The sequence below is a fragment of the Carassius auratus genome, chromosome 46, assembly GCF_003368295.1.
Source record: "Carassius auratus strain Wakin chromosome 46, ASM336829v1, whole genome shotgun sequence".
In the NCBI taxonomy this organism is placed as follows: domain Eukaryota; kingdom Metazoa; phylum Chordata; class Actinopteri; order Cypriniformes; family Cyprinidae; genus Carassius; species Carassius auratus.
Genome location: NC_039288.1, coordinates 13459379 through 13475800, shown reverse-complemented (window position 1 = coordinate 13475800; position 16422 = coordinate 13459379). Strand labels below are relative to the sequence as shown.

General features: G+C 36.1%; 2 protein-coding genes and 1 long non-coding RNA gene across 4 annotated transcripts; 1 reads left to right on the top strand and 2 right to left on the bottom strand.

Moving 5' to 3' along the window:
* Nucleotides 1–462: 462 nt before the first annotated feature.
* On the top strand, nucleotides 463–3663 carry LOC113064274 (interleukin-7 receptor subunit alpha-like). The gene is made up of 8 exons (XM_026234957.1): nucleotides 463–966; nucleotides 1274–1385; nucleotides 1505–1647; nucleotides 1767–1906; nucleotides 2033–2189; nucleotides 2410–2518; nucleotides 2605–2668; nucleotides 2762–3663. The coding sequence occupies exons 1-8, from the start codon at nucleotides 843–845 to the stop codon at nucleotides 3098–3100; spliced, it is 1188 nt and encodes a 395-aa protein (XP_026090742.1). The 5' UTR covers nucleotides 463–842; the 3' UTR covers nucleotides 3101–3663.
* Nucleotides 3664–3746: 83 nt separating this feature from the next.
* LOC113063752 (uncharacterized) lies at nucleotides 3747–6521 on the bottom strand. Its single transcript, XR_003278731.1, has 3 exons — nucleotides 6405–6521; nucleotides 4276–4393; nucleotides 3747–4198 (listed from the first exon to the last, which is right to left on the bottom strand). It is a non-coding gene; the product is annotated as an uncharacterized LOC113063752 (long non-coding RNA).
* Nucleotides 6522–6921: 400 nt separating this feature from the next.
* On the bottom strand, nucleotides 6922–16015 carry LOC113064273 (LMBR1 domain-containing protein 2-B). 2 transcript variants are annotated; one of them, XM_026234955.1, is made up of 18 exons: nucleotides 15857–16015; nucleotides 14574–14767; nucleotides 14377–14489; nucleotides 14172–14270; nucleotides 12919–13086; nucleotides 12624–12834; nucleotides 12405–12479; nucleotides 12185–12298; nucleotides 11943–12126; nucleotides 11672–11853; nucleotides 10783–10916; nucleotides 10564–10669; nucleotides 10298–10395; nucleotides 10114–10214; nucleotides 9366–9412; nucleotides 9162–9276; nucleotides 8927–9053; nucleotides 6922–8728 (listed from the first exon to the last, which is right to left on the bottom strand). In XM_026234955.1, exons 2-18 carry the CDS (start codon nucleotides 14745–14747, stop codon nucleotides 8665–8667), a joined length of 2112 nt encoding a protein of 703 aa, XP_026090740.1. In that variant the 5' UTR covers nucleotides 14748–14767; nucleotides 15857–16015; the 3' UTR covers nucleotides 6922–8664. The 2 variants fall into 2 exon arrangements, with proteins under 2 accessions (XP_026090740.1, XP_026090741.1); XM_026234956.1 differs by lacking the exon at nucleotides 15857–16015 and adding an exon at nucleotides 15727–15793.
* Between the last annotated feature and the right edge of the window lie 407 nt (nucleotides 16016–16422).

Sequence of the window (16422 nt, the reverse complement as noted above, 5' to 3'; positions counted from 1 at the left end):
TAACACCTAATTTTCTATCGCATTTGATCTTTCACGTGGACAAATACTGTTCTTGAAAATTATGTAGACTAAGTAGCAGTATAAATTAAATGCAGTCAAATAATAAATAAATAAATAAAAACTCAGATCTTTATGTCATTAAAATGAAATAGGAGGCCGAAACCAACACAACACTGACGTCTTCACGTCCAGGTTAAGAAGCCGTCAATCAAAAACTCGCCAGCCAATGAGAACCCACCGCTGCTAGCCCTGCCCCCATAGTGGATTTGCGTTAGTGGGTGTTTTCAAACTGCTGGGTGTTTCCATAGACATCATCATATCATGCAATCAAAATGATCCCCCTTACCCAACCCCACCCCTAAACCTACCATCACTATGACGTCAGCCAATCAGGTATCATAATCTAAAAACACCCTAATCTGGTAACTCCCAATACTTTCCTGCAGCCAAAGGAAGCGTAAACAAAACTTCAGCATAAATGAAAATTCTGGCAGGGCATTTCAAAGTACAGATCAGCGTAAGAAAGGACAGAAAAACAGTTAGCAAAAATGCAGTATATTTAAATACGAAGTCAAGGATTTTTTCTTCGATTTTTCCCCCGTCGTTTTATTAATTTTCACTTTAGATTTTCATTAGTTTCTTGAGAGGTTGCGTTAAAAATTAACGGCAAAAATATGTTTCCATAAAGGGGGTGAAGTTACGTGGAAAGGAAGCAAGGAAAGGAAATACAAATAAGAAATGAGACACGCTATCTCTCTCGCTCTCTCGCTCTCTCTCGCTCTCTCTCCCTCTCTCTCTTTCTCTGTCCTCTGAAAGTACCATTGTGAGCTGTCACTTGGTGTATGAGTAATGAAGACGTGAGAGATCTATGCCTGTACTGCTGGATCAGAGAAGAGATGGCGGGTGTTTTATGGATGCTCTTATTTGTTTTCTGTCCATTGGTTCTGTCTGAAAGTGGAGATGATGGTGAGTAATTTGAGATTTTAGACTGTGAGTAATAAACTAGAAATCCATGGATTTTCACTGGGAGTGGTTATTGTAAGTTTAGTCTTTACTCAAATCGCTGGCGTGCACTCCTGCATAATGACTGTAAATGCAGCTAGACTGTATCTAGTGACATGATTATGATCATAAAGAGATATATGTCTTTGGGGGTAAATTCATGTGAAACCATTTAGGCTAGTTTTCAATGAAGCACATTTACATAAGGTGGAGACTTAACGGTGACTAGAAAAAATGGTCAGTTTGTTTCCTTGCTCTTGGTTCCTTTTAGATGGGTCTGATAAAGATGTGACCTGCACATCTACTTTGACCCTCAGGCAGAGTAACCTCACCTGCTCGCTCAACGACGAATCCACCGAGGAGCTCATATTCACCAGTCTCTGGTATTTACTCTGACTCGTTTCTGCCATTAGAGTGTTTGAATACCATATGTAACAATGCTTGCTCAACCTAGACAATGTTGACTAAACTGGAAATAACAGTTATTTTCCCCCCTGTTTAGCAAAATGGAAGGTTCTGAAAGATTTTGCACAAATACTACTTCTGGACCACGAGACATTATCTTTAAGGATTTGTCCATTTCAGCAAAATACGAGCTACAAATAAGAGACGATATTTTTGAAAATATCCAACTGTCAAAAATTGGCAAGTCTATACATCTATCTATCTATCTGTCTATCTGTCTATCTATCTGTCTATCTGTCTGTCTGTCTGTCTGTCTGTCTGTGCCTGTCAGTGTTTATAATTTGTCTTTGGCTTTGCAGTCAGGATCCCAGCTCCTGAAATGAAGCTGGCCACTTACATGGAAGACACAGAAGAAGTTTTCGTTTGGTTTGAACACAGTCATGAATATGTTATCCACCCTGAATTCGAATTGGAAATCTGGGGGGACAGACTTGACAAGGTGCTTCTCACAATTCGTTTGTTAGACTTGATCTTTCCTAAAAAATCGTTTTGAGTTAACAAATAAACGTGATATTTAACAAATGAAACATTTAACAAATGAAGCTTATGTTTTCTTTCTCTGCAGCCCATGAGTGCCACTATAAATAATAGGAACTTCACCATCAGCAGGGGAAAACTTCGTGGTGATGGTGTTTACTATACACGTGTTAGAGCAAAGCCTATAGATTATTTTGATGGCAACTGGAGTGAGTGGAGTTCAAATGTCAATTTCACTATAAAAAGTGAGTGGATCTGACTGGAGATCAGATGTCTGTTACATGAGAAGATACTATTGTTATACTATGTTTAATATGATAAACACTCGTTGGCCCTTTTTGGCTCATTATTGGGTTGGTGGAGAATCAAATAGCTTTAGGATTTACAAAAAATGCAAAAAATAAAATAAAATTTGAACTGTTATTAATCATGTCTGATATATTGTGATGCTGGAAATGATGACAGGTTCTACCACGGAAAATAATCATGAGCTTTCAAAGGTTGGTTACATAATCACCTTCTTCGTCGTTCTGGTACTCATCATCGGTTTGGGGACCTTGCGATGGAGAACACAGTGAGTGTTTTACCTCATTAAAAAAAAAAACACAAGAAGCTATTTCATTTTTTTTTTAAACATGTACTATTTGTTTTCTCACCCAGCATAAAAGACTACATTACACCAAACATCCCACACCCAAAGTCAACTCTTGCGCAAATGCAAAGGGTAACTCAGTTTATCATGTGTGTTGTTGTTTCAGTGAGGTTGTGCAATCACAGGAGACTCAGCGTCCTCATACGGACTGTTTTTATGTTTCAGGGTCTTCCTTTCACTTTCAGTCCTGAGATATTCAGCGATGTCTTCATACACCGTGTGGATTACGTCGATGAAAAGCCATCTGCTCCTGAGCTTCAAGATGGCCTGGATGAGCACCCCTACAGTCAAGCCAGTTCCTCAAACACATCAGTGAGTGAAATGGACATGAAAGCAGATGTATGGGTTCCGAGAGAACAATCTCACCTTAAAATAAGACTATTAGACGAAGCAGATTTGGTGAAAGAAAGAGAAAATGTCAGCTCTCAGAGCACAACGGCCCCTTGTCGAGAATGTAAAGATGAAGCCTATGTCACTATGTCCAGCCTTTTCAAAATGCAATGAAGAGATTAAATTCCAGTTCACTTGTGATTTTACAGACCCTTGGTTTGTATATTATAAAAGATTACCTAAGATTGTATATGATGCATTTAATAACCCAAAAAGCCTGTTACATATGTATGAGGCGCTTTTCCACGTCACTAGTCTTGTCCAGTTTGTAGCTCTGATGCTAATCAAGTTTGTAGATATCATAGCAGTGATCGACGTGTTTCATTTTCAACCAAGCATCTTGCACAGCTGTGGTCTCCATTTTGGTAGCCAACTTCCTTCTGAATGTTTCAGAAACCCAGGCATTAAGAGTGATAAGAAATAGAGAAATCACACATATACCCAAACCTCATGTAACTGCTGCTAGCCTCAGTATCCTCTGCCAGACATTTATCCACGTGTATCTTCATCTGTAAATATACCTGAGTAAAGCTGAGAGGTTGACAGAGGTTCTGTTAACCTCACGCACAACTTTCAAACACAGTACAGTGGCACTTTTTCTGTAATTATAGGATTTATTTATAATGGTCAGAAGAAATATATTATGTGTGTGTGTGTGTGTGTGTATATATATATATATATATATATATATATATATATATATATATAAAGTTATCTATATTAATCAGATATGTAATAAATGAATGTAAAAAAACAGCATATCCATAGAATGTTTTACATTTCATATGAAGAGATTTTTCATTTTTATAACCATTGTAAAACATTTATTAAATGAGTCACATTTTGTAAAATAAGCTCTGCCATTGTATGCATAAATAAATCTGAATTACAATACTTTCATGTATCAATATATACAACAAATATGATGGATGCAGTAATTTTACCCTAAACATATTTTGTTACTGATAAACACATTTTACACAGAATTTAGGAATTTAACTTTTTTGCCAGATTCATTTTTAGTATCCTTAAAACTCCTCATAACTTCCATGCAGTTTTCATCATTGAAATAAAATATACAACATCAACAGAAGACTCCACAGTAATAGTTCCAGAATTCATCTTTTGTCACCTGTAAATGGACAAGAGAAAACGTGTTACTGGTAGATTTTTCAGACCTCATCACCAAAACAGCAGAAGGATAAACCCAACCTGGAAAGAAAGAGAAGAATTTCAGAGTGAATTAATTACAAACAAAATTTGTGTTTGAGTTTATGAGTGTTTCTCACAGGAATCCGAGCAGGTGCGAAGACAGCTTTCAATAGCCACATAAAGAGGATGCACACAATCATAAGACTCAGACAACAATACCACACCACCTGCGTTTGTCTGATAGTGTGGATGATTCTGGAATAAAACAATACATTCATTAGTGCAGCTGCTTGTCTGGAGTCAGAAACACTTCGTGCAACATGTAATTGTTTTTATTGTTTCTTAGATCATGTCGGTATAATCCCAAAACCTCAACGTTAATAGCTGTTAGACACCAAGGGTAAACACATGCCAACTTATTTTAGACTGAACCCTGTCAAAACTGTGCCATTTCCTTTTAAGATCTCATGTGCTCAAAATGTGTATATATACTTTTTATAGACTTTAATATATGTATATACAGTATATATTCAGGACATACTTTCGCTGAAAGTTGCCCTGTCTTTACCCAAAAATAGATGTTTTAGAAGTTTAGTCAAGCTTCCTTGCATTTTTCACCATTACAATAAAGTAGATATCCGTGTCAATGGATGGGCTCATGCTGGAGTAGTAGTTCAAAAACTCCTCTTCTGTGCCCTGATGTGTGAAGACAGCATGATCAAAGAGAATGCTTTGAAAATGAAAATTACTTTTTGATCCCATCTGGGGAACTTTGTGATTGTGAAAGCTTAAAACCAAAGAACTTTTTCTACAGACAGTTTAAATACACTATTATGCTTGATACTTGATACTCCTTTCTAGCATTAGACATGGGTGTGACTACATAATAAATAAATGAATAAATAGTGGCGGGAGGAGCAAACGACAGACACAGTGGGCGTGGTGTCAGGCCTCTGAGAGGCTTTTATTAACAGAAAATAAAACAAAATAAACGTGGCCAAAGGGGAAGAGTGTCTAAAACAAACAGGCGATCTGGTGTCCTCGTCGTGCTGCGGGGTTCGTGTGGGTCTATGGAGCTAGAATTGTGTCTTTATTACATGCGAGAAAATAAAACATCTGAGAGAAAGAAAGAAAGTTTGAGAGAAAAAGTTCTCTCAGATCTTTTATTTTCTCGCCTGTAATAAAGAGACAATTCTAGCTCCATATGGGTCGGGCAGTGTTCATGGAGGAAGGGTCCAGTGTGCATGCACGGGGAAGAGACCGGTCTCCCGAGGAGAGGCGCATTGGGCTTTTCAACAGCTGCGGTGATGAGGCTCCATTTCCTTCAGGTCACACGCCACCAGCCCTGGCTCATCCAGCGCCCCTCCTCTCTCACACACCCACTCCTGTCGGGAGCCTGGTGAAGGACGGCGATTTATGACAGGGTGCCGATGATTATCAAGAAGGGGGCAGATGACTCGTCAAAATATATAAAGTTGAATAAATGACTCGTCACTATATATATATATATATACATACACACACACACACACGCAGACACACACACACACACACACACCCTTGGTAGAGGGGTTGGACTCCCAATCGAAGGGTTGTGAGTTCTAGTCTCGGGCCGGACGGAATTGTGGGTGGGGGGAGTGCATGTAAAGTTCTCTCTCCACCTTCAATACCACGACTTAGGTGCCCTTGAGCAAGGCATCGAACCCCCAACTGCTCCCTGGGTGCAGTCATAAATGGCTGCCCACTGCTCTGGGTGTGTGCTCACAGTGTTGTGTGTGTTCACTGCTCTGTTTGTGTGCATTTCGGATGGGTTAAATGCAGAGCACATACACAATATATATATATATATATATATATATTGTGACGAGTCACATATTCAACTTTATGTATATTATATATATTATATATATACATATATATATATATACATATATATATATATTGTGACGAGTCACATATTCAACTTTATGTATATATATATATATATATATATATATATATATATATATACATATATATACATATATATACATATATATACATATATATATATATATATATATATATATATATATTCAGCAATTCAACTTTAATACACACTTATTAGCGATGGGTTGTGAATGAGTAATTCTAACCGTGGACTAACGTTACTGGCTATGGATTAAAGAAACAACATGCTCTTAAAATACTGTAATGCAGCATACAACACGTGACGCCACAATATAAAGTTCATTTACCATTAATAATCTATGCACTGCATACTCACGTGGAGAAGTGAAACAAGACTGATGTGTTAAAACCACCTGGATTTCCTTAGCTTTGTTTAGCCTTTCCTGTTTTAGCGTTCAGTGTTTCCATAGAGACGAGTTCTTGTATTTGATTGGTCACTCTCGCTGCAGGTGTTTGATGAAGCGATTAGAACGCGATGATGTGGCCCTTTCGCTGTTGTTCAGTTTACTGCTTGTGGTTTAACAGTCAGAGGTTACAAAAACAATGCGAAACATAGTTTTGAATAGGAAGCAACCGTGGACATGTTTACTGCAGTTATCTCAATTGATCGTGAGTCTTGTTTGTGTAAGTACCTTCACGTTTAGAGTCGGTGTGGAAACAAGATTTTATTACAGAGATCTATAGCCTATATATAACTATATGTATAACTATATATATAACTATATATATATATATAGTTATATATATATATATATATATATATATATATATATATATATATATATATATATATATAACTTTAAATACAAAATATCAGCAAACAGAAGCAAAAATGATTTAATCAATCATTTATTAATAACTGCAAGATTACATATTAAGTATGTTTATATTTATGTGCCACAATGAACTTACACCAAATATACAAATCAACAGAATTCAGCATTAGATTCCAGTTAGCCTTTATGAATTTACTAATTGAGGACTGACCATTTCAAAAAGGTTATACCTCACCGGCAACTAAATTCATATCTTCATAAATACACAGTGAATATGAATAACTATCAACATAGCAAAAGGTATGAACAAAAAATACAAAACAAGGTCCTTATTTAAACTTGAAAGGCTAAATTTACTATGAAAATACATCAATTTAAAATGAAATCATAATGACCTTCGCATTTGTGGAGAGAAACAGATATTTGTAGTGAAAAATACCTAACTCAGTTCTCAGCAAGTTCAGTATAACACCATGCAAATACTTACATTGGATATGCTTGATGATTCTGTGAGAATTTTAAGTATTAAAAACCATGATTCGCTCACATCTTGCCATGCATTCATTAGTCCTGTTTTATAAGCTTGTTATGTAGTTGCTAACCGGATTCCTTCAAGACATTCGTTTAATGACAGTGTTTTCTATTAGAAAACTGCACTTGTGATAAAGTGGTGCTTATAAGTCTGGAAAACCAGCACATAAGTACTTCTAATCCATTTAACCTGACACAACAGAATGTGTCCCTAAAGCTATTTCAACAGCCTTGTCTATTCTGAAAAAGTGACATACATGCCAGTGCAAATCAAAAATGGCCTATCAGACATTCATCCACAAGACTACAGCTAAAATAATATGACAAATATAATCAGAGATCAGTAATTCAACTGAAGAGTAACAGCCACGTGAAACAAGCAAAGAATGTTTCCAAAAGATAAATACATCTTTACATGCCTAATTAAATGTTTGTGAAAATAAATATTAGACTTAAAATTAGTATTTCCTTCATTCATTAAAAAAGTTAAAAGAACCGTTTCATGGATGGAATGTTAAGAAAAATTTTATGATTTTATAATATTACAGTAATATTATAACAATTTATTATAAATTATGCATATGACATGAAAATAAAAACACACAAAACATAAATTTTGCCATTCACGTGAACTACTGCAAAGCCGTAACACTTTGAAAGGTTAAATATGAGTTATTTTGACCAGTTGCAGATTTCTGAACCCTCAATCCTGTGCAATCTCCCTGGCTTTATACTGAAACAATCACATGGAGAGAAAAAGAAAAACTGCACAGTATTCTGTAAGACCTAGACCTATAAAATCTCTATTCACAATAACAACACAAATTGGCCACATTGACATCAGTTCATATTTACTTGACTGATGTAAACGCTCAGATGCATTACCTGATACCTATCAGTAGTAAATGATGAGAAACACTGTGTTGAGTTAAATCTTCCTGTCTGTAGTACTTCTGACTGAGCACTCTGACTGTTCAACATTAACTCTGACTCATTTCTTGGAACGAAGTAAAGAAACTGAGCAAAAGAGACATTTCCCATTTGTCTCAAGTAGCAGTCTGGCTGCCTGGCACTTCAAAACAAGTGTGTGCATTATCTACAAGTCTGTGTGTTTATCAGGACACATGCAGAGGACTACATTGCATTACAGGATACAGGAAGTCGAAGAGGTTTAAAACGAGAGGGACAGACCACACCAGTAGAGATGAATTAAGAGTAAAAATTCAGCATATTTTCTCATGAAAGTGTTTTTGACCAAAGTGAGAAACATCAAACATCGTCAAAGATTCGGTTTCGAGAAGAAGACATTGAGAGGTACCTTCCACCGGCATGTCTGTGGAGAAAGGAAACTAAGTCACTGTTTTGTTTTGTTTTTGTTAAATGCATGTAATAACACCTGCGTTTAGCACAAGTTCGAGAAACTGAATGATTGTATTATATGACATAAAATCAAAGGTACATAATACAATTATCATGATGGACAAAATTATCATGATGAACTCCTGCAGCACTCAATAAAGCTCAATCTAACCTGCCAGGTTCAGATTGCAAAGGGTCATCAGTGAGTGTTTCAGCATTAAAGTCCAACGGCTCAGCACCCTGAAGCAACTCAATGCTGTCTCGCCCTGCCTGGCTGCTGCTACGGGTGTATTTGGCCTCTGTGTATAAAAAACATGAATGGATTAATATAATGTTTCTGTACAAAATTCACTTAATAGCAAATACTGTATAGGACTACTACAGGACATTACGGGCATTAAACATACGGCGGTTTGTGTTTGAATTTAGGGTTTCGCCGTAATTGGTTTCCTTCATCTCAGACATGGAAGTCCGGTTTCTGGCAGCAATCTCATCTCGTTGTGCATACCGCTCTCTCCATTCCTGTCATATACATATAGTCATATATGTGTGTGATATGAATTACTAGAGTAATTATGTATATATTTTACTCTGTACTATTTATAACTCACTCTTCGTCTGCTCTCCCCATCTTCTATTCTCTGGCGTTTTCTTCTTTCTATGCAAGAAAAAAACAACAACACAATGAGTTAAATACATGTCCCCGATTAATACCGGATGGGACGGTGTTAAATGTTTTATGTTTGTGTCAGCGGTAACTACCCCTCTGACGCACTGAGGTTTTCACCACTGCCGAAGGTAGAGCTGTAGCAATGAGCAAAAGTGATTTCTGTCTGAATCACTGTTTATTTCTGTTTCACAACTCACCATAGCAACCACAGGAGACGGCTCTACCTTATTTTCATATTATGATTCAAATAGTTCGATTTGCTTGACATGAATTTTTTTCTCATGGTCTTAAAAAAGGTTTTCGCTTAGCAGTTTTAAAATGAGTCATGTAAAAAAGTATGAATTGGACCTGCTAGTAATTTCTTTACAACATAACATTTAAATTTCACCCCCCCGGAGCTGTAAGACACTTTTTTATTAAGGACGTGCGCTTTTTATTTAACTTCTTTTGGACTGATGCACTGCAACAATGGCTGAGTTCCATTAAACAGTTTTAAAAAAGATCAAAGACATTTTTTAATATGACTCTGACTGGATTAATCTGAAAGAAGAAAGTATATACAAAGGATAGACTTGGGGCGAGTAATATATGGGCTAATTTTCCTTTTTGGGTGAACTAAGCCTTTAATTATATAATTATTATAGATTGTAATTATTGTATATTTTAATCTACAAATATAAACAAATCACCTCTGCGCAGAAGTTCTCTGCCTTCATCTATGAGGTCAGAGGTCATCTCGTCTCCCATGAACTGCTGGAAACCCAGTAGGTTCAGGCAGCGTGTGCCAAGACTGGACAGAAATGATTTAAAATCAGTCAGAAACTACAACATGAAATTTGACAGATACTACTATATAGAAAATATTCGACTAACCTGAAGTATGTAGCAATGCAGAGAATGACAATCAGCATGGGGTAATAGATGTAGAAGCCATTGGCGATGAAGGACAGGACCCGCATGGAACCCATGATCTACAACGTTACATTAAGGTTCCTTTAATGTTTAATAGTAATCAGACATTTCAAAATGAGACTCTGGGCCATTGAAGCCTTGCTGCTCTAAACATATGCTAAGCAGTACTAGAAGAGTCTGACATATTAAAATAATTCTGTACATTACAAATAATGCTAAAGACTCACAGAGGTGTATGCTGTCTGCTCCTTTGCTTGGTGAGATATGGCAGAATCCATGTGAATCAGTCCCAGGAAGTTTAGACATAGTGGGGGAGTCAAGCGGCAAAAAAGCCTAGTAAACAACACATAGGCTTTTGTGGTTTATCAAAGAAAAAACGAAGGGTAAAATTTACTGAAAATAAAATTCAGTTTAATACACTGAATACTGTGGTCTGTGAAACATACATGCCACTGAACTGCAGGCTGTAAGCATCGGTTTGGTGATGTGAGGCCAGGTAGTAGTAGTTGAAGACTCGAATGCGAAACACAGTCGAGTAGACGCAGGTGCAAAGAAAAAAAATGGTAATGAAGCATGCCATCTACAGGACAAAAACACAATATTAAGGGGTTTTCAGCTGATACCAGAGGCAAAATCAGGACAAACGGTGTCAGGGGGGCTCTTATCTTTGGTCTATGACAGGAGTCAGTAACCTTACTGACACAAAGTGAATAAAATAAATGACTTAATCAGAATCAGAATGAGCTTTATTGCCAAGTATGCTTAAGGAACCTGTCTTTTGTCAGAAGCTTCCAGTGCACAGATAGAGTAACAGCAAAAATGTAAAAAAAAAAAAAAACCTTACATTTATATATATATATATATATATATATATATATATATATATATATATATATATATATATATATATATATATATATATAAATATATATATATTTTTTTTTTAATAACTAGACTGCATAATAAAATATACACTTAATACGAGTAAAATATACAACTAAAAATAAAAAGTAAATTAAATAACTATTTAATAACAATTTAAGTAGAAATTGTATTTATAGGCTGTTTATGTCTACTTTATATATATATATTTATATAAATTTATATATATATATTTATATAAATGTTAAAACAAATATATAGTATTAAACTTTTTTCAAAGGACGATGCATTAAACTGATCTAAAGAAAAACTAAAAACTTTTATAATAACAATTTTTATAATTACAAAAGGATTTCAATTTAAAAAAAGAAAATGTATCGCGGTTTCCACAAAAAAATTTTGGGATCTAGGAAGATTTTCTTAGATTAGATCCCTAGACTCAGGCAGACTCACCTCGATGTACAGGTAGTTGTAATCTCTCTCAGCAAGCTGGATGAACACAGCAAAGAGTGACAGAACGGGACGAGTACTGAAGAAAGTGCACTCGGACCAAACCACAGCCACCGAAAAGAGCGACAGAACCACAGACAGTATACGGTAAAACCACTGCTTCAGCAAACACTCCCAGTACCACTCTGATGAAAGACGCAAAAGACAGTAAAGGCAGGGTCAGCACTGACGTTTGTTTGAAATACATCATATCCACATCTATCAGAGCACCTACCTACTGTGGGAGTATAAATGTAGCGTCTGAACCAGCCGACAGGTTCTGGAAGTGCAAAGCTGTGAACGAACTGCCGAGAGGTGCTGGTTTCATTCTTGGCAATGTCCTCAAGGTGGAAAGCCTGTTCCAGCAATATCTGCCACTGAACACGGGTGCGATTGTGCCGCTGGACTGCGTAGATCACCTAAGAAACCAGCTGTTAGTATTATTCCAGAGCAAAATTGAGAAAACTTGATCAGTACCTGCTTGTGTAGTTTTGAAAGGCTTCTTTCGGTGGGATATGTGTTATGTTTATCATCAAAATCCTCATAGTCGTCCATGTTCCGGCCCATTTTCTCCTGATATTCAACTGGGCACTAAAAACAACAAGCAGATTTCTACTGAAAAGAGGGGGTTGATAGCTTCGAATCACATATATACATAAAAATTCAAAAGAAGACTGCTATCATGTTGTCCTCTCACCTTTCGGAGAATGGTGTCCACATTCTTCCTTAATGGATGATTATATTTGATCGATTCATTGATTTTTCTCACTTCCTATGATAAAAATACAAACACCTAAGAAACAAAGCTGGCTAAATGGACTCAGATCTGGCATTACCTTTCAAAAGCCAGCTCATCTGGACTCGTTTAGCATGAACGGATGCTTGTTTACAGTGTATAAACACACATTTCTTTCACCTCCATGACATCTTCTAGGTTCTCCTCTGAATCTGCCTTCTCTGTCATGAGCTTGGCCGCTTTGAAGTAAGTCTTGATGAGGAGGTGACCCTGGCGCGAGGCCTCCCAGTACGAGCGAGGGATCTCCACCAGGCCGTAGCCCAACAGCAACACTAGAAGAAACAGACCCCAAGTGTTGGCCGCAGTGATGCCGATGGTTTGCAGCTCATACCTGGCGAAGTGATACAGAAAAAAAGTCATTGTGAAAAAAACTTTGTGACAACAATGGAAGAATATTCTGGATTGGGTTACAGACCAGGAGAGGCGCCACTGAGGATGCACAGCCACATAGATGAGAAGAGAGCCGAAGATGAAAAGGTACGTGCCATAATAGATGGCATTCTCAATGAGGGCCGTTTTGATCTTTCCAGCAATGGAGAATCCTCCAGAACGAGCATACGACTGCATGAATGGGAGAAGGAGCCTTGGAAGATAAACACTGTTATCAACCACTATTCTTACAGGTAAAAATTGCCTAATATTTAAAAAATATGTCAGTAATGTAATTTAGCTTTAATACAATATGCAATACAAACATTTAAAACAGCCAATATATATATAAAAAATAAATAAAAATTATATATATATATATATATATATATATATATATATATATATATATAATTTTTTGTACATGATCAGACTTACTAATATTCTATGCAATACAAACATTTAAAACAGCCAATAAATATATATATATATATATATATTTTTTTTTTTTTTTTACATGATCAGACTTACTATTATTCTCAGTTTAAATAAAGACCTTTATAAAGGACAATGAGCTTTAATAATATTATTATTATATTGAAGAAGATTTTTTGAAAAGGGGCACTGTACTTGGGGGTCTGTGACATTATTATTAAATATTAGTATTACTACTAAAAAAAAAAAGAAAAGAAATGTAATATTCAGTGTACTATAAAAAGTTAAGTAACGAAAATAATAATAAAACTACTAAAAATCATCACATTTATAATGAATATAAATAACAATCATTTTATTTTAACATACAAATGAATAATTACAATACAATTTTTCATGTCATGTCATTTTCAAACAATAAATCATCCATCTTTTATTTTCCTGGAAATCCAGAAGGCCCTAAAGCTTCTTTTCTGTTAACAGTTTGAGAAAATTGTTGGTGCATGTTGTATTTCTAAATGCAAAATAAAAGTGACCCAAACTTGGAGCACATGCAGAGATGAGTTCATGTGGAACAGCATTTGCTGAGAACTGAACTGCTCAGAGAAACCAGAAAAAAATGATAAATCATAAGCTGCTCATGTGTGAATGAACACAGTGCCACTATTCACTCTGAAACAAGCAGTGCATGCATTTATTAAATTATATATCAATCTTTATTATATCTCTTTTTGAAAAACCATGTAGCAATTACAGGAGCCATACAACAGCCCAACAACAGATTTGTGTAGTAACAGTAACAAATAATTACCAGGAAGATTTAAGACGTCATTATCAAGTTTGAAAAGGACAAAACTTTCTCACCAAGTAAGACACTGTGACGTCCAATAAACAACCCTCCAGAACACGGGCATGATGCCATCTGGAATGTAGCTCCATGGTTTATAGCACACACGTTGGGTGCTTTGAAAATAGGGACAGAATATATGTTCATAAACATGAAATATTATAACAGTTTTGTGCTCAGACTAACTGAAAACATGGGCTGCAGGTGAATTCATAGGCTTACTTTTTACTGGCTGAGATGGAGGTATTTGGAGTGGTCAGGTTTGAAACCACAGGGCTCACTGACGCCGTCTGGGCATGTGCTTCATGATCAATTAAACACTGCTTGTAGATTGTCTGAAAATCAATTGCACAAGTTACAAAGGTTGCATCAGGAATGAACTGCACTGGACACTTCTATTGAGTGGGAGCCACACTAACCGTGCTGACATCCAGAGGAAGAATGAAGACGATGAGAAAGCATAAATACCAAGCCAGCAGTGTGCCAAAGAGAACCATACGCTGCTGTTTCTTGAAGTCACCATAGCGATGCAGGAGGAAGAGAGCCAGGAAAAAGACCACCACAATCTCTATTCCCAGCGCCGCCCCACTCATAGTGCACACCGCACTCTTAACTGCACACATAGAAAGACAAAGACCAAAAGAAAAAAAGACATCCAACAAGAAAAGGGTTAAAAACCACAAGAAATGAAATTTGGGGTGGAGGATTTTAAAGAACTCATCCCTTATGTTTTAATAGACAGTAGCCTGTAGCCATGCTTCACCTAAATTTCCGCATAAAACTATTTTGAGATTCTAGAATAAAAAGCAATGCAAGGAAAACACTACCAAAAAATCCAAAACTCAAAAATCTACACTGAAGAAAGTACAAATATACATAATCTAAAAACAGTTATGTAGACTGTATTTTAGCAGCTTGTTTACTTTTATGATATTTGTGTGCATTATTTCAAATACTTTTATATCAAGATAACATGATTTAAATTGGTAACAGACTTTTTTTTTTATTAATTGCTCTGACTGAAGTGCTTTGAAATAAATGGAGCGTTCTGTGTTACAAATCATATTATGTGCCCTCAAGGCCTCTGATTATTTCAAACAATTCATGACAGCTGACAGCAGATTATGCATCTCAGAGAACCTCCTCGTTTGATCGTAAAGACTAATTATGTATAATTTCTTGATTCATATATGCCTATAATCTTATCCAGATAATCAAGTTTAATGGGCGGAATGTGAAGCAGTTATTGCATTATTTCTGCGAACTGGGCTTTTCTGACAGAGCAGAGCTTCATAATGCGAGTCGAAGTCGTAAACGCTTTTCTATTACTAACACTGTATTTCATTTTTAAACGAAATTGCGTCTCAGTTCGATTCGTGAACAAAAGCATCCGAGAATGCTCATAATGCTTTAATGCAGCCTGACTAACGTTCGTTTTGAATCGGGTTTTAACCAAGTCATAAAGAAGATCCGACTCACAAGAATGGTTCATTCACGAATCTAACATCACTAGAATAAAACGTACACATATAAACCTAATAGATTACATTTAATGCATTCCTATTTACACACAACTGTTTGACGATAACGCTTGCTTTCATCGCAAACAAATCTGTCAAACAGAACCTCCTCCCGTCCAGCTGATCATGCGGGCTGGGTCCATGTTTTGCTCTGAATCATGGGATCCAATGATTCGTCTTACCTCAGATCTGCTGCAGAGGCATATGAGACGTGATATACAGATATCCTAATTCAGTCCCAAAGTAAAGAAAAAATCTCGAGCGTTGCGTGATGATAAAAATTACTTGGAGGAAAAACACATTTCACTGATTTCCAGAAATCAAACGTCACGGCTCTGACGCGTCTGATGGGCGGCGGTCTATTTTAATCTGCAAGACGTCATAGGTGCATGTAGCCTACTACAGTGTATATTAAGTGCAAATAACCTGATATTTAATATAAAATAGTTTTATCAGCGATTAAAAATAATAATAATTTAAAAAAATACGCCGGGCTAAAAAACACTATTTAAGAAATTTAATATTTTTGGGGCAGATGCTTTATTTATTTAGTCAATGGGTAATAACGCCTTCAGTGTCCTAGCTGTAAATTAGTTCTAAAAAAGTGAATTATTGTAAAATGATTCTTTGATTTTAATCAAAATGGCCTACAGAAAAATTACTGATGCTGCCTAGAAAAGATATAGAAAAAGTATAGAAAAAAATGGTAGGCCTACCAACAATATAGTACATTATATGCATAACGTAT